Below are 18140 nucleotides of genomic sequence, written 5' to 3' on the forward strand. Positions count from 1 at the left end.
AGTCCCAACTCGGGCAAACCAGATAATTTGATCCAGTTGTGGGAGTAATAATTTCAGCTACGACAAGATCTGATGTATAAACAATACAAGTGATGCCAAGTGCAAATCAAAAACTTGGGAACAAGAAAAGCGATCTGGACAAAACGTGAGACTTTGGAATTCTTTTCCTAGATCCGAAGGTCTACTTTAGAGACGACGAAAGATGCTTGTCCAGGCCTCTTTTGTCTCTTCTACTTTGTGTTTCCTGGCCTATCCCTAGTGTCCACAAATAAACACACGCCAGGAGGAAACAGTTAAACTGTGAAAACCCAAGCATTTCCAGAGGGTTTTTCTGGCCTGAAGAGCCCCGAGAGGGATTCCTGGGTGAGTCTAGTGCTCGCTTGGAGAGGGTGCCCTCTGGGCATGCCTGACTGTCCGGCCTGGGGCGGCCCTTCCATCTGAGCCCTTGGCTGTTCCTTCTGCTGTCACTCCCCAGAGGAGACCTCGGAAGGACAGGTTGGGGGATCCCCTAACACCCCCAAATTCAGGACAAGTGTGGCACACTGGGCTCAGCTTTCTAGGCACAAACTGGAAAATGATCAATTTCCAGTTACCCAATGACACCAGGAACTATAAGGTAGTGCCAATTAACAAGTGGCCTTGGAATATATGCTTGATATTCTTTGGGGGGTGGGGTGGGGAGGGGATCACTCTTCCTTCCCTAATGTAGTTTCCCTGACGATCAAACCCAGTGTGCAATCCATCAGCACACGTCAGTAATGACTGACCAGGGAGCTATAGAGAAAAGTGAAAGTGAAAGTCGCTCAGTTGTGTCCGACTCTTTGCAACCCCGTGGGCCATACAGTCCATGGAATTCTCCAGGCCAGAATACTGGAGTGGGTAGCCTTTCCCTTCTCCAGGGGAATCTTCCCAACCCAGATCTCCCACATTGCAGGTGGATTCTTTACCAGCTGAGCCACAAGGGAAGTCCAAGAATACTGGAGTGGGTAGCCTATCTCTTCTCCAGCAGATCTTCCCAAACCAGGAATCCAACTGGGGTCTCCTGCATTGCAGGCGGATTCCTTACCAACTGAGCTATAAGGGAAGCCGAAAGTTGAAACAAACCAGCGGCTTTGTGGTTTCTCTCCATTTACACAGTTAGAGGTCAAAAGAGAGGAAGGCTTGGAAACTCATCCTAGAAACCTGGAAAACTTGCTCAGTAAATACTGTTGATGATTGTTTGGCTAATCAGCTGGAAATAGTCTATATACCTGGGCATAACTCACAAAAAGTCTAGAGCTGACTGTGTTCTGCATAGTTCTGACAGGGAGGCAGCAGGTACTAGCCGACACACATGGGTTCTGATATCGGATGCCTAGGTCTGGGTCCTGATGAGGCAGCACTTACTGGCTGTGTGATCTTGGGCATGTTACTTAACCTCTGCGTGCTTTGGTTCCCTCTTCCGTATAATGGGAGGTAACAGTACCTTATAAGGACAGAAGGGCTTCCCAGGTGGTGCTAGTGATAAAGAACCTGCCTGCCAATGCAGGAGACTTCAGAGATGCCGCTTGGATCCCTGGGTTGGGAAGATCCCTGGAGAATGAAATGGCAACCAACTCTAGTACTCTAGCCTAGAGAATCCCATGGACAGAGGAGCCTGGAGGGCTATGGGGTCGCAAAGAGTCGGACACAACTTAAGCGACTTAGCACATAAGTACAGAGTGAGGTTTTAAAAGTTAATCCATGTAAAGCACTTAGTACAGAGCGTAATGCTATTTGACAAACATCAGCCACGGCCATTATTAACATGACTGCCATCTCACCATCACCAGAGTCTCAGCTCCTTCAGCCCACACGGATCGCTCCCTCTGAACTATTCTAGCATATCTATTCTGTATGACTCAGTTCTTACCACTTACTTCTACAGACTTTCTAATCACTTCCTTCACTGTGTCCTGGGTCCCTCTCTACAGCCCCCTGCACATCACAGACATTCAACATCTTCTAATAATTTATGGCGGTGGGGGGGGGGGTGGTTATGTGCTTCAGTTTCCCTATTTTGATCCTGAGGGGATTTTCCAAAACTTGACACAAATTAGTGGAATGTTATCCCAAGCATAACACAACAAGTATAACACAAGTCACATCTCTATTTTGTTAAAGCTGTGTCTCCGTAGCATGAGCAGAGAGCTGACCGGGCCAGTGGCCTCCACAGTGGCCGCCTAAGGCCTCTGCTAACACACAAGCTTCCCGGGTCGACCCTGATGCTGGGAAAGATTGAAGGCAGGAGAAGGGGATGACAGAGGACGAGATGGCTGGATGGCATCACCAATGCAGTGGACACAGTGAAAGTGAAAGCCACTCAGTCATGTCTGACTCTTTGCGACCGCATGGATTATACAGTTCATGGGATTCTCCAGGACAGAATACTGAAGTAGGTAGTCCCTCCGGGGGAATCTTCCCAACCCAGGGACTGAACCCAGATCTCCTGCATTGCAGGCAGATTCTTTACCAGCTGAGCCATCAGTGACGCACATAAGTTTGAGCAAGCTCTGGGAGATGGTGAAGGACAGGGAAGCCTGGAGTGCTGAAGTCCGTGGGGTCGCAAAGAGTCAGACATGACTGAATGACAACAAATGCTGTCTGAATCTTACCTTGGAGAGATTGGTCCACACAGCGCAACGCAGCAGTTTGTAAAGATGTTTCCGTAGCTGTAGGGGTTGTAATTTTCTTTACCTCTTTTATTTGACCAGGATCCTTTAATCTGAAAGAAAAGGACCGTCAGTGACACAGTCTGCCTCACACCAATGCCCCAGGTTGGCTCAATCAGACCATGAGAAGTCCATAAAGAATGTGATGGTCTTTACTCGTTTCTTCAGCAGGAGAAACCAAGGTACTTTTCTCAAGGACAACTGGCATTTACTCTAAACTTGGAAATATCCCCAAACAGCAGGTCAGATCAGGGGGAAAAGTAGCATTCTCGGGAAAATAATCTATTTCCACAACCTGGTACTTAATGGCCAGTTCACATAAGCAAGTGGAGATCTTTTTTTTAAACACCGTTTTTAAAGTCTTTATTGAATTTGTTACAATAGTGCTTCTGTTTTATGTTTTGTTTTTTTTGGCCATGAGGCTTGTGGGATTTCAGCTCCCTGGGCAGGGCTTGAACCCGCATCCCTTGTGTTGGAAGGTGAAGTCCTAGCCACTGGACCACCAGGGATGTCCTGACAGTTTTCATATCACATTTAGCGTGATAAATAGTAATGTCATTAATGGGGTAACGTGCCTCCTCCAACTGCCCATGATAGCCTGGATTCAGCTCCTAAATACTTCGGCAGAGTATTTCTGATGCTCTTAGTTACCAACCACAAGTAACTGTCTTAATAGTCTCTGAACTCATGCATGTCATCAGCACTGATTTTTCAAGTCTTTAAGCCAACCTGACTAATCCTGAGACATTTAGTTCATGTACTGACAGAGACTTCTGTCAGAATCCAAATATTCGGAGCAGAAGGGACCAGGGTCATGACAAAACATTTTCAACGTTAGGTTTTCTGGTTTTATATCTCCTCTCTGTTGGCATTAAATACAGGCAGATAATCCTAGACAAAAGGTTAAATTTTGGGTCAGGGCAGTCGCCTCCCAAAATATAATGGAATCATCATCTGCGAGAAGCCAGACTGCACCATCTCTCTTCAGTGGGGCAGGATGGCAAGTTGCTCCCAAAACATTGCAAACGAACAGAGCAGAAGCCCACCTTGGGCCTTGGAATTAGGGGTCAGTCAGCCGCTCTGAGTATCTAAGTGGTCTGGTCAGGACAATGTGATGATTTGTGATAGAGAAATTGGAGATGTGTGTTGGAAAATGCTTCTCCCGCAGGCTCTTTGCTCCCAGGGGCTCACATCTGGAAAGGGGACTCGGAAGACCTGGCCGCCCCCACCTCTTCTTTCTTTATTTCCCACAAAAGAACACACCCGTGCCCCACCCTGCAGGAACTTACGTCTTCGTTCGTGGTCTGGTTGGAGCTTATCAGGTACGTGTGGAAACCCGAGAGCCCCACGATGGACCAGACGGAGAAGAAGCAGACCACGGCCTCCAGCACAGTACCTGGAGTCAAGGCGGTGAACTGGCAGGACCGTGACATTCACAGGGCCCCAGGGCAGCCGGATGAATGAGATTTGGACAGGATCCACCCCCAGGCCCTCACTCGGGCCCTGGCATCCACCTAGCCTGGCATCGGTGGTCTCCCAGCCCGGGAAGACCCTCCAGGGCAGGCACAAGGCCACATCCTCTTTCACGGTACAGCATTTGTATCCAGCAGGGGATTGGCGGGCTCGCTGACCAGGCCTCGTCCCTTTCTCACGGCTGGCAGTTCCCGACTGCCCTCCCCGCCTGACCTTGGCACCTTCCTTGTCACAGGCAGGGGCAGCAAAACCAGGGGGCACACTGGTTGGTGTGGGCAGTGGCCCGGGTCTCCGCTGAATGGACTCAATATTGAATCTCACTTCAATCGCCACCCCTACCCTTGCCTTCTGAAAGCTGGGCTGGAGCACTGACAAATTTCTCTCCCGACCTGATTTGAGGCTGTGACAGCCACTTGCAGGGCTGACCGTGGGTGACTGGAACCCGGGCAGCGTTTATCTTCCTGGCTATCTCCCTTCCTGGATGGCCCTTCCCCCCACGGGATGCCCACTCCCATTGCGGATGGGCTTCTGGCTCTGCAGGGGTATTTCTCAGTGTGGCATCAGGGTGAGTGGGATTTTTTCTTAGGGGACCTTATCCCAGTCCCTCAGCCAACCCTGACACATAGGGCTGTCCTCAGCTATTTGACAGGCAACTAGGAAACCTGGATCCACACTAGACATTGAGTGATGGGGAGCTGTGAGTTCCACAAGATACGCTAAGACCAAAGGGGGGGATAAAAGCCTGGCATTCTTCAACAGATGCGATAAATCAACCAAGAGTGTAGCCATTTGAAAAGACTAGAGAATTTTTCTGTCCCACAAATATTGATAAGATTCTATTTACAAGATACAGATGAATCTCAGGAAAAAAAAATTGTCAGAGGTCTGGGAGTTTAAATATACATCATGCATTTGCCATTGATAAATGACAAGCCAGAGAAAGTAAAATACTTGTGCTTTCCTCATGCTTCCAAGGATGGAAGCTATAGATCATGTGGTAATATATCACCACTGATTTTTTTCAGGTTTGGATATAATTTCTCTTTGGACCAGAGAAATGAATATATCAGCCAAGGCAATGCCACCATCTGCCATGTCATGATTAACAAATGCCACTGTCTGGCTGCATTCAAAGCAGGAGGCATGAATGGGCTCCTGCCTGTTGACTGACATTCAGCATTAGAATAAACCACTGGGTCTGCTCTTGGAAAAAAGGAAACACGCTTTACTTTTCTAAGGTTTAAATTTCTAGAAACTGCAAGGTTTCAGAAGAGCCCTACTCAGAAATCAAAGACATTTCATGAGAACAATGCCCAGCTGGCCAAGGTGCCAAGAGTGCGAGCAGTGAGGGTCTTACAGATACAACACACGGTGCTCCGGGGGTCCCACCCGGTCCTCACGGAGGAAGGAGGTGAACGGGATGGAGGAGGAGCCTCACATCCCAAGAAGAGGAAGTCTATGGTGGATTCTGGAAAAGTGGGTGAGTACAGAGAGGTAGGGAGGATTGGAGGGGGAAGAGAGAGATGGGGAGAAGCAGACCCCTGCCACTAGCCTGGGCAACACTTCGATTTCTGCCAGGGTCACCCAGGGGGACAAATGGTTACGGCGGAGGTCTCGCTGCACATGGGGGCATGGGGACGGTGGCTCAGATAGCAAAGATGGTCCTGTTCTCAACCGCCTGCCCCCAGGCTCATAGACGCCCCTCCTCCCAGCCTCATCTCCCCACCCAAAAGGGCACAGATTGGGGGAGGCAGCGACATGGGAGCCCTGCCCGCACCGGCTGGGAAGCAGAGGCGAAGTGGAGCCCCGGGAAACTGACAAGGAAGCCTGAGTCGGGAGAACGGGGTGGTAGGAAAGAAGCTGACACTGGCAATGAGCTTGTGCAGGCTGGAAGGGAAAAACAAGAGGGCAGAGAGGTTAAAGAGGAAGTGACAAATGGAATGGAGACAGGGTAGGAAAGAGAAGGAAGAATGAACCAAAAGATTTACTGAATCACACACGAAGAGCCGCAATGGCACCCCACTCCAGTCTTGCCTGGAGAATTCCATGGACAGAGTCTGGTGGGCTGCAGTCCATGGGATCACAGAATCAGACACCACTGAGCGACTTCACACACACACACACACACACACACACACACACACGAAGAGCCCATCTACGGTCTCAGAAATACTTATGCGTCATGAACAGTTGACAATCCAGGCAGAACGATGGTCCTGTCAAAGCATATGTAACATCCATCCGTGTGAACATACGAAAGCTGGCATGTGAAGCTGGAGGCAGGTCATAGCCTCTAGCATGGCTATGGCTTGCTTCGCAGCTGCTGTTCCTTTTGATGCCACTGACCAGATTACCTCCAAAAGGAGGCATTGTTAGCAGCAGATGCGGTGTTTTAAAGGTTTATAGCAACCCCTCCCCCAACAAATACGCAGTGTTCTCTATTAATATCTCACGTGATTTGGAAGCGGTTTATAAATAACAGAATGCAGCTCCACTGTTAGCTCACAGCCGGGTCAAAACGACACAGATTCCAGGTAGGATGCGAGACGCCGCCCCCTCTGCCTCCCCGCTAACAGCTGCCCCGTGGCTCACAGGATGTCTGGAGGAACGGTCATCGCCATTCATAACAATGCTGGCATCACTGGTTGTATGTCAGGCCCTGCTCCAAAGGCTTCATGTGGAATAACTCACTCAGTCCTCAGAGCAACGCAGTGAGACGTCTGATTCCCACGGGACCCACAGGGAAACTGAGGCAGGAAGCAGTTACATAATTTGCATAGGAAACAGCAGAGCAGGGATTTGAACCTTGGAAGTATGGAGGGCCGGGTCCTTTCCTGATTCTTGCTGAGGGACACAAGGCTCTAGGCTGTCCCCAACCTCGGCTGGGGGAGATGGGGACCCTCTTCATCAGGGATTTTCGAACCCATGGCACCTTAAAGACTGCACCCCCCTCAAATTCGCTCTCAGGCTGAATATCTGAACAATACATTCTCTCACTGATCTGACAGCTTCATGTTGAAAACATCTACACCATAATAAGATTAAGAAACATAAATTCTGCTTTAATGTATCAAAACCCATTTGCTGATTTAAAAAAAAAAAGACATGAGTGGAAATAGGCCAACAGCAGTAGGAGACAATTTAATAAGCAGCTGGAAACAAAGATGTTTCAAAGCACAGCAGTTGCCTCTGCCAGCCTCCACGTGTCTTCCCCAGCCCCCAGGAAGACAAGAGCCTCCTCCGTGGCCAAGAGCATGGCTTCAGATGCCCCTTGACCGCAGCTTAACCTGCTGCACGCCGAGGTGCTTGCTAGGTGGCTAGGGAATTGAAAAAGACTAAAAATGCTGGTGGGTGGGGTCCCTCCTCGGGTTTCCACACGATCCCAGAAATGCCTGCTCTGTGCCTTTTGGGGCACCCAGCCCTGCACTCAGGACAGTGGGGGAGGGTAAGCTCCCTACCCTCAAGGAATAGGGGTCTGCTTGTCCGTGGGAAGGTAAGCAAGAGGAGATGGCCTGGCAGAGACGAAGAAATAGTGCTGGGCAGAATGGTGAGGGCACCTCAGTATTTGGGGAATTGTAAAAGGTGAGAGGTCATGGAACCAAAGGTTTTTAACCTTCAGTTCAGTTCAGTTCAGTTGCTCAGTCGTGTCCAGCCCTTTGCGACCCCATGGACTGCAGCACTCCAGGTTTCCCTGTCCGTCACCCACACCCAGAGCTTACTCAAGCTCATGTCCATCGAGTCGGTGATGCCATCCAACCATCTCATCCTCTGTCGTCCCCTTCTCCTCCCACCTTCAATCTTTCCCAGCATCAGGGTCTTTTCCAATGAATCAGTTCTTTGCATCAGGTGGCCAAAGTACTGGGGCTTCAGCTTCAGCGTCAGTCCTTCCAATGAATATTCAGGACTGATTTCCTTTAGGATGGACTGGTTGGATCTCCTTGCAGTCCAAGGGACTCTCAAGAGTCTTCCCCAACACCAGGGTTCAGAAGCATCAATTCTTCAGTGCTCAGCTTTCTTTAGAGTCCAACTCTCACATCCATACACGACTACTGGAAAAACCATAGCTTTAACTAGATGGGTCTTTGTTAGCAAAGTTAAAAAAAAAAATTCACATGGACACATTTTTTCTTAAAATTTCAGGAGGCTTAAAAATGCCCCTGATACCTCTCCATGGATAGTCATGGACTCTAAGTAAAAGATGTCCTAATTTATTCTAATCCTTTCATTTGACAAAATACTTATTTGTAAAATGAAGAGCTAAGGCCCAGAGAAGTCAAGCCACTTATAAAAACTCAGACAGCAATTTACGGCAGAACAGAACTGTAACATGGTCTCCAGACTTGTAGGAGAGAAAGAGCTTCCCGAGGCCCCAGGCCATGGAGCATCACATGACAGGCCCTAACTCTGAGGCCTCAGAGCTCCGACAGCAAGGCTGAGTCTGCCCATGACATCACACCTCGTCCACCAGTCCCACAGCCTCAGCCCTACCCCGGGGGAAGAACTTGTCTCTGCTAACATGTCATCGCCCAGCTCCGCACATTCCAGCTGCCAGGCTGGCCACAACGGGATTTTTTTTTTTTTTTTTGCTAAGTGCCAAATCCAGATAACAGTTTATTTTTAAAAGTCTGTATTTCATGTGAATTTCCTCATTGACCAAAATCCCCAGATTCCAGAACGGCCAGGGAATGCTTGCCTTGGACCCTTTCTGTTCCAAGCACCCTTTCTGTATGTGACTGGGATGCCACTGGGTGCCGGGCGGCCTTTCTTGGTGGGCACTGGCCACCCACCCCTGGGTCTTCCTGCATCTTTTTCTGCTTCAGGTCTCTGTTTGAGGTTCTGATACTTAAAATACAAGAAACAGATGATATGGGTACACTTTTTGTCCTCTAGTTTTCTAAAAATGACAGTAAGATAGTCCATGCTCACTTATAGGAAGGGCTCTGATGGAAAAGCAGACATCAACAATAGCCCTCTTTGTTCTCTAGATGGAATGTCTACATCAGCCTTTAATGCTCTTAGATATCTAGGTTTGGGAACTTGTCAGCCTATTTTTCTCATCAATTAGGTGACTCTCCAATCCTTAGACAGAGATAAGAAACTACAGCTTGTGTTCCTGTCACTTGAGGGCCCGTCACTGAGTCTGGGGTTGAGGGTGCTGACTTTCTGATGATTTACATGACAGACACATTGAAGATCAAGTTACTGGGACCCTTCAGACTGAATCACCGGGCCATCGTCTTTCAGTCTCTCCAATCCTTTCTCCTAAATGCTCATATGAGTAAAGTAAGTGAAGTCGCTCAGTCATGTCCGACTCTTTGCGACCCCATGGACAGTAGCCTGCACCAGGCTCCTCTGTCCATGGGATTTTCTAGGCAAGAGTACTGGAGTGGGTTGCCATTTCCTTCTCCAGGGAATCTTCCTGACCCAGGGATCGAACCCAGGTCTCCCACATTTTAGACAGATGCTTTACCATCTGAGCCACCAGGCAAAGCCAATGCTTATATAGAGGTGTGTAAAAGAGAAGTGAAAGTGAAGTCACTCGGTCGTGTCCGACTCCTTGCCATCCCACGGACTGCAGCCCACCAGGCTCCTCCATCCATGAGATTCTCCAGGCAAGAATACTGGAGTGGGGTGCCATTCCCTTCTCCATAGAGGTGCAAAGTTGTCCCCAACTAATCTATGAAGTCACTATAACGCCAGTCAAAATCCCAACAGGAATTTTTTAAATGGAATTTGACAAACTGATTTGAAAATTCATCAGGAAGAGAAAACGTACAAGAACAGGAAGGGAGAAAAAAAAAATCAGGGAGGTGGGAGCAGGAGAAGACCTTCCTAGTAAACAAAACTTTACTAGGAAGTGACCTTCCCAGTAAACAAAACAAGGTGAGAACAGTGTAAACAGGCTGTGAACACACAGGGCAAAGACGGTGGTTCACAAAGTGGGGCCCGTGGACCCCTAGAGTCCCCAAGTTCCTTTCAGGGGACCCTCCAGATCAAAACTATTTTCCTACTATCGCTGAAACGTTACTATTGTCCCAGCCTGACTCTCACGCTACCATGTGGAGGCTTCTTCCGGAGGCTGCCTGTTGCAAGATGATGTCCTCACCCCTCTTACGCATTTCTGTGTTTTAAAAATTTCTCAGGGTTTTTTCCTTTTTGCTGAGCAGCTTATGGGATCCTAGTTTCCCGAGCAAGGACTAAACAGGGGGAATGAGGCAATGAAAGCGCAAAGTCCCAAGCGCTTGACCACCAGAGAGTTCCCCCAAATTTCTCAGCTCTAATTTCAGACATGATGAAATAGACATAATCTACATGAACACAAGTTCTCTAGGTCCTCAATAATTTTTAAGAGTGTAAAAGAATTCCGAGACTATCAAGCTTGACAACTGCTAGAACCACTAGCAAGTGGTATTGAGACATTAGGGAAAAAGGAGGTTAGGACTTTCTATGCAAGACAGCAGAAGAGACGCATGTATAAAAAACAGACTTCTGGACTCTGTGGAAAAAGGTGAGGGTGGGATGATTTGAGAGAATAGCATTGAAACATGTATATTATCAAGTGTGAAACAGATCGCCAGTCCAGGTTTGATGCATGAGACAGGGTGCTCAGGGCTGGTGCACTGGGATGACCCAGAGGGATGGGATGGGGATGGAGGTGGGAGTGGGGTTCAGGATGGGGAACATGTACACCCATGACTGACTCATGTCAGTGTATGGCAAAAACCACTATAATATTGTAAGTAATTAGCCTCCAGTTAAAATAAATAAATTAATTTAAATTTAAAAAATAAAATATGGATTTCTGGGTATATAAAAAAAAAGAACTTTAGTTCACACCCCCACACACAAAATTATATTACAGATAAGTTACTATGCCAGACTTAAAAAACAAAATAGAAAGGTATTAGAAGAAAATAAAGGAAATATTTGCATCATTTTGGGGTGAGGATATATGGCACAAAACCTAGGAGTCATGCTGTTGTTTAGCTACTAAGTCATGTCCGACTCTTTGCGACCCCGTGGACTGTAGCCCGCCAGGCTCTTGGGTCCATGGGCTTCTCCAGGCAAGAATACTGGAGTGGGTCACCATGCCCTCCTCCAGGGGATCTTCCCAGCCTAGGGATTGAGCTCAGGTCCCTGCATTGGCAGGCGGGTTCTTTGCCACTGAGCCACAAGGAAAGCCCAGGAGCCATGTAGGATGAGATTTATAGAGAGAATTTGTTAATAAATTATACTTTTTGTTTAAAAATTAAGTTAAAACGCAAGTGACAGGTTGGGAGAAAAATAATGGGAAAAGCTAGTTATAAAATTATTACTGAGATTATATGAGGAACGTGTTAATAGGAAAAGAACAAACAACCCAATTGAAAAACGTTCAAAGAGTTTGAACTGGCACTGAGGGGAGAAAAAGGGTCAACAATCACGGAAATATGTGCAAGCTGATTATTATCCAGGAAATGGAAATTAAAACGATTTTTTCCCTCCCCATCAAATTGGCAAAAATCCTGGTCCTGACGAGACTGTCACCAACATGAGTGAAGGTGGGCAGAAATGGAGTATGAGTTGGTACACTCTCTTTAGGGGACAATATTTCCTGGTAGCCCAGTCGGTAAAGAATCTGCCTGCAGTGTAGGAGACCCAGGTTCGATCCCTGGGTCACGAAGATCACTTGGAGAAGGAGATGGCAACCCACTCCAGGATGCTTGCCTGGAAAATCCCACGGACAGAGAAGTCTTGCAGGCTACAGTCCATGGGGTCATAAAGTGTTGGCCATGACTGAGTGACTAACCCACCAGCACAATCAGTATTTAAACTATGCTTAGCTTTTAACTCAGTGACTACATCTATTTTTCAATCCTAGAGAAATACTAACACTTGTGCACAAAGAGATACATACAAGAAAACCCACTACCTCATTTTCTGAGTAGTAAAAAAAAATTAGTCTAAATAGTCATTCATAGAAGAATACACTAAGGTTCATCTATACTCTGACATTCTATTAAACACTTGAAAGAAGAATGACATCTATGTGTTGACATGCTTTCAGGAAATATTTGAAAATCAAATTGTAGAACAATTCAAAGGGTCTGTATGAGTCCCTTTAGGTAAAGCAGTTCCCCCCATCTGCTGGATATGAATGCACACATACAGTATACGTATTTGAACTCTGAGAAGATAGTCTGGAAAGACCCACAAAATCCCACAAGGACCCTACAGAATGATGAGGGGGTCAAGGGAAAAACTTCCTTTTTATCCTGATGACTGAAATTTGTTCCTTGAGAATATGTTCCTGTATCACTTGGGTGATTTAAAAAACCCCAAACTTCATGCCCCTGTGATCTTCTGAGACATAATTGGTGCTTCTTTTTCACAGAACTTCCTCCACCCGCCTGGTCAGGGTAGCAGGGGAGAGTCTCAGTTCCCTGGGTGGAGGGGCCAGGCTCCAGATCTGGAAATGCAGCTGAGTCTAAATGGGGGTCATTAACCTCCCCGAAGAGATCCTGCTGGGAGACCTCAGGCACCTGTCCTACCTTTTCCTGGGCCCCCTGAGCATCATCAAGACCCCAGGACGGATGGGCCCTGAGAGCTAGGTGAGTGAAGACCTGTCCTGCCTTCAAAGGTCTGTCTAGTCAAAGCTATGCTTTTTCCAGTAGTCATGTGTGGATGTGAGAGTTAGAGTATAAAGAAAGCAGAGTGCCAAAGAATTGATGCTTTCGTGGTGTTGGAGAAGACTCATGAGAGTCCCTTGGACTGCAAGGAGATCCAACCAGTCCATCCTAAAGGACATCAGTCCTGAATATTCACCAGAAGGACTGATGCTGAAGCTGAAACTCCAATATTTTGGCCACCTGATGCAAAGAACTGACTCATTGGAAAAGATCCTGAAGCTGGGAAAGATTGAAGGCAGGAGGAAAAGGGGACAACAGAAGATAAGATGGTTGGATGGCATCACTGACTCAATGGACATGAGTTTGAGTAAGCTCCAGGAGTTGGCGATGGACAGGGAAGCCTGGCATGCTGCAGTCCATGGAGTCACAAAGAGTCAGACATGACAGTGACTGAACTGAACTGAACTGTCCTGCCTTCATGAATTTTCCATTGGCCCCAGGTGCCCCCTTTCTGACAGCCCCTGGGCCAACTCCAAGCCTTCTACCGAATTCCACTAAAATAGAACAATGCCCATCAGGCCATGGGTGCCCGTCAGGTGGTGCTGTGAAATGAGTGCAATCTGGGCCCCCAATCAAGGCTCAGCCATCACAGTGCCCTCCCCCAGCCCCACGGGGTGTGTGTGTGTGTGTGTGTGTGTGTGTGTGTATGTGTGTGAGTCCATCTGTAAGAGCGTCTGGGTGCTGACACTATTAGGGCTCCCAGTGACCGCTTTGCTAACCGTGCAGAGTGAAGGAGGGAACCCAAGCCCGGCTCCAGCCCTGCGAATAGCCTCCGGCCTCCCCCCTGCTCACCCCACCCTCCAGCCACACCTCTCCCTTCCACATCCCGGTTAGAACTGCTCCTTCCCCAGCCCTGTGCACACGCCACCTGCCAAGCCTCTTGACTTCCCTGCAGGAGGTGCCGGCTCCTTCTGGAACTGCCCCCGCCTCTGGGCACACTGTGGCATTTTTATGTCACTGAAGACTTACTCTGCTTTCCAGAAACCAGAGTCAGAGCTCAGATCTTGGCATCCGCAGATGTTCGCTGAGAAGAATGAATCACCCTGCTGCCCATGGCTGCTCTGGCCTCTGGTCGATGTGCTTCGAAGCTCAGGGCTGTCGGATTGTTCTGGACTCTATAACCCTGGCGGGTGGGCGGGTTGTTCAGTGGTGGGTGTTCCTATGATGACCGTGCAGGAAGCAGATATAGGGAGGGCCTCCTTTGCCGGACCCGCCTGGCTGGGGGCGCTGAAGACCACTGCCCTGGAGGAGGTTCTCCTTTTGTCTCTCCCCCAGGGGAGGTGGGGAAGGGGGCGCTGAAAGTCCAGGCAGCCACCCCATGGCCTGTGCTTCTCTGATGCAGAGACCAAAGGGAGAAAACGGTCACAGGGAGCCAGGGCAGGTGGAGAGGGAGGAGGAAGAGGAGGATGGGGGATGCTCCAGGCTGGACGTGCTCCTGCCAAGGGTGACCCTGGGGGCCCTTCCCTCCCCACTGGCGTGGCGAGGTGCAGCCAGGGAAGGGCCTGTGCAGTACCGGCCAACGAGTCAGAGCCAGGCATTCTCGCCCCGGCCACTGACGACGACGCTCCCTCTCTCCTTGCCCCTGATTCTCACCTGCGTCTCCTGCCCACCTCCTCTCGGGCTTTGCACCACACTGGAACCAGACCCCACACCCTGGACACCGGCCTCACTTCCTGAACAAGCTGGCTGATGCTCTTCTCCCAAAGGCCTGCTGGTTCCACGTGGGCTCGATAGCCAACTTTTAGTTTATCCACGTTCCCGTCACTCACAGCAGTATTTTTTGAGTCCTGGATACTTCGCCGTTTTGGTTTCTAATCTCTCTCGCTTCATCAGTGACGCTGTTTTGAGTTGGATATTTTGCAGATGACATCCAGGGTGAGAAATCTTTGCCTGGTTTGTATCATGGTCAGGAGATCAGACTGGAGGCTACTGAAATATTTTAAATATATTTTCTTGCCTGAGATCACTCAGCAGGGGTCACTTGGAAAGACAGCCCTGGACACTCCTGGGTTTGGGCAATTTAGCCGATAACCTCCTCTTGTTTAAGAACTCAGTGCTTTGCAGATTCTTGTTCGCACACAGACTCCAGGTCTGGTGAGGACATGCCGTGGGCAGTGCTGCTGTCATCAGAAGACAGCTTTTGTGAGTGTGAAACTTCACACATAAGTCTCACCCGTCATAAATCGACCACCTCAAAAGAGACTCCCAAACTCCTAGCACCTCAGCTGAAGGAGGGAGCTAGAGCTACTGAGTTTAACATCTATCTGATGCTGGAATCTCCAAGCACCATGATCAGCAGGATGCATCCTCTTTTTGAGGACCTCTGTCCCTGTGACCTGTCCTCCCCAGGCCAGGTCATTCCTGAGCAGCCCCGGTGATTAACGCACCTTTCTCTGCACTAAAAGGTGCCCTTAGAAGCTTCCAGCCAGCCATCTCCAGGCCTCTTCCAAAGTCACACGGGTGTCCGGAGGAATGGTAGGAGTCAGAAACACTGAACAAGCAATCTGAGGGGCTCCAGCCTTACTTGTTACATATGTTGTTCCTGTTGATAAGTCGTGTCTGACTCTTTGTGACCCCATGGACTATAGCCCGCCAGGCTCCTCTGTCCATGGGATTCTCTAGGCAAGAATACTGGAGTGGATTGCCATGCCCTCCTCCAGGGGATCTTCCTGACTCAGGGATTGATCCACATCTCCTGCATTGGCAGGTGGATTCTTTACTGCTCAGCCACCAGGGAAGACAGTTATCCCTTGTAACCAGAAGTTAAAGTTTTTTGTTTTTTTTTTTCCTTCAAAAATACATCATAACCCAGTAGAACCCAAAGCATATTTTTTCTTCTGGAATATGAATTCATGATAAAACATCAGAACTCAGCACTTCTTCAGAGACTCACTCAATTAGAGGAAATCTCCTCCAAAACATGTATTTCAAACAGAAAGTACCTGGTCAGGACAGACCATTGACTGGGGAGGAGTGTGCGAGGCATACCTAAAAAGTGTCTGTGCTTTGTAGAGAACAAGCATCTCACTCTGATGTATGGATACGTCTGGCATTCCCCAAATGCTCCACTACTTCTGAAAAAAGTGAAGACGATCTGGGCTGGGGGTGCTGCCCAGGCCTCTCATGCCCCCTCCGGCTCCTCCCTCCCTACTGGACAACTTTGCTTCACGTTCCTCCTCAGCCTTGCTCTTGGTTCTGCTTTTCCCCGAGAGAGAAAGGGAGTGGTTTGATCAGAGGGTCTGTAGCTTGGCTGGGCAGCTCTCTGGGATATTCAGGCTTCAGCTTTAGGTCATCTTTCTCCAGGTAGAGGCCCAGAGTGGCAGTGGATCAGGAGGTCCCACAAAACCAAGTGGGGACCGAGTCAGCAGGAGTCAAGTTAGATAATAATGGTCCCCGGACACTGCAAAGGGTTGGCTAATTCAACAAGGACCTCCGGGGGCATTCTGCTAATGAACTCAGGGTGGAGATAATACATATGTGTGTGTATGTATTCTTCTATGTGTCTGTTGTATACACACATACATATACATACATGCATATATATATACACGTGTTCATGTGTGTTAAGTCGTTTCAGTTGTGTCTGACTCTGCGACCCCATGGACCATAGCTTGCCAGGATCCTCTGTCCATAGGATTCTCCAGGCAAGAATACTGGAGTGGGTTGTCATTTCCTTCTCCAGGGGATCTTCCTGACCCAGGGATGGAACCCGCATCTCTTATGTCTCCTGCATTGGCAGATGAGTTCTTTACCACTAGCACCACCTGGCTTCCCTCACATATACACATATATATATACATAGGTGCATTTATGTGAGTATAGATATACATATGTATAAATGTATGTATATTTATGTATGGATAATATATATATATACACATTTTTAAAAGCCCATCCATTTTTGTCTCCCATCCCCTCTCTCCTAGATTAACAGAAGGACAGAAAGGGAAGGGGGGAAAGACACAGAAGTGACCAGGTGGGGACTTCCCTGGTGGTCCAGTGGCGAGGACTCTGGACAAATGCAGGGTGCCCGGGTTCAATCCCTGGTTGGGGAACCAAGATCCCACCTGCCATAGGTAAGAGTTCAAATGCCACATCTAAAGATTCCACATGCTGCAACTGAGACTTGGAGCAGCTAAATAAATATTAAAAAAAAAAAAAAAAAGTGACCTGGTGACTTCTAGTGAGCTTCCCGAATGTGTTCATAGAGAAATCCTCTCAAACCCAACTGCATGTAAATGTTTGATTCCTGGGGTACCCCTTATCTGAGGGCTTGTGGGGTAGACAGGACAATGGCCTCCCCAAAGATGCCCTAATCCCTGGTGTCTGTGAATACTTTATGCACGTGGCAAAGGGGAGTTTGTAGACTAAAGGTCATGGACCTAGAGACAGGGAGATTTTCCTGAGTGATCTGGGTGTGTCCTTTCCTTAAAAGCAGAGAGTCTTTCTGGCTGAGGTCAGAGACATGAGCGGATGAGGCAGGAGAGACGCAGAGTATGAGCTCCCCCGTTACTGGCCTTGAAGACAGGTGGAGTCTGGAGTCAGGGAACAGAGCCAGGAAAGGAGCCTCAGTCCTACACCCCATGATTTTAGTCAAGTACCTGAACGAGCCAGAAGAGGATGCTCCCCTGAGACCTCAGATCAGCATCCAGGCCAGCCTCACCGTGGTTTCAGCCTTGGATCCAGGGTAGCAATCAGCCAAGCCTACCGGACTTCTGATCTGCAGAACTGGGTGATGGTAAATTTCCGTTGTGTTAAGTCTCTACATTTGTGGCTATTTGTTACACAGCAGCTGGGAGCTGATACAACTGGCATGGGCGAGAGCAGGCCCCGGCCTGGATGTGCCTAGGAGCCTTTGAGCTGTGTCTGGAGGCCGGAAGGGGCCGGTCACGCACTCAGAGCCCCTGTGCTATCACAGCTGCGGCTGCCAAGCTCCGGAATGTGGAGGACATGCCTGGGGAGCACCCACAAAAGGGGAAAACACCCGGTTGTTGGTGGAGAGGGTCAGCCCTGGATACGGCAACGCTGTTTGGAAAGTCAGTGGTTGAGATTTTCATGAGTTTTCAGGAACTGGGCCACAGGAGAAACTCTTTTTACCTCTGCCTGAGAATGATATTTCAAAGGAAAATCAGCTAAAATTTGCTCTAAATCAAATAAGAGCATTTCTCTCCTTCCTCCCCTTTCCATACGAACAGCGTGCCACTCAAATACACTGTCACTCCTTCTCTCAGCACCACGTGTCCTCTCCCCTTGCTGGGGAACATGGTGCTCTCGATGACACAGACGACAGGCAGAGTGAACCATGAGA

General features: G+C 48.6%; 1 protein-coding gene across 5 annotated transcripts in view; it reads right to left on the reverse strand.

Moving 5' to 3' along the window:
• Nucleotides 1–18140, reverse strand: part of ZDHHC14 (zinc finger DHHC-type palmitoyltransferase 14) — a 274893-nt gene that overhangs the window by 16340 nt on the left and 240413 nt on the right. For all 5 annotated transcript variants that reach the window (XM_070461348.1, XM_070461346.1, XM_020896306.2 and 2 more), the window contains 2 exons: nt 3980–4082; nt 2634–2743 (listed from right to left, as the gene is read on the reverse strand). In XM_070461348.1, the coding sequence (XP_070317449.1) occupies nt 2634–2743; nt 3980–4082 (213 nt within the window). The remainder of the gene's footprint in view (nt 1–2633; nt 2744–3979; nt 4083–18140) is intronic.

This window comes from Odocoileus virginianus, chromosome 34, assembly GCF_023699985.2.
Source record: "Odocoileus virginianus isolate 20LAN1187 ecotype Illinois chromosome 34, Ovbor_1.2, whole genome shotgun sequence".
Taxonomy (NCBI): domain Eukaryota; kingdom Metazoa; phylum Chordata; class Mammalia; order Artiodactyla; family Cervidae; genus Odocoileus; species Odocoileus virginianus.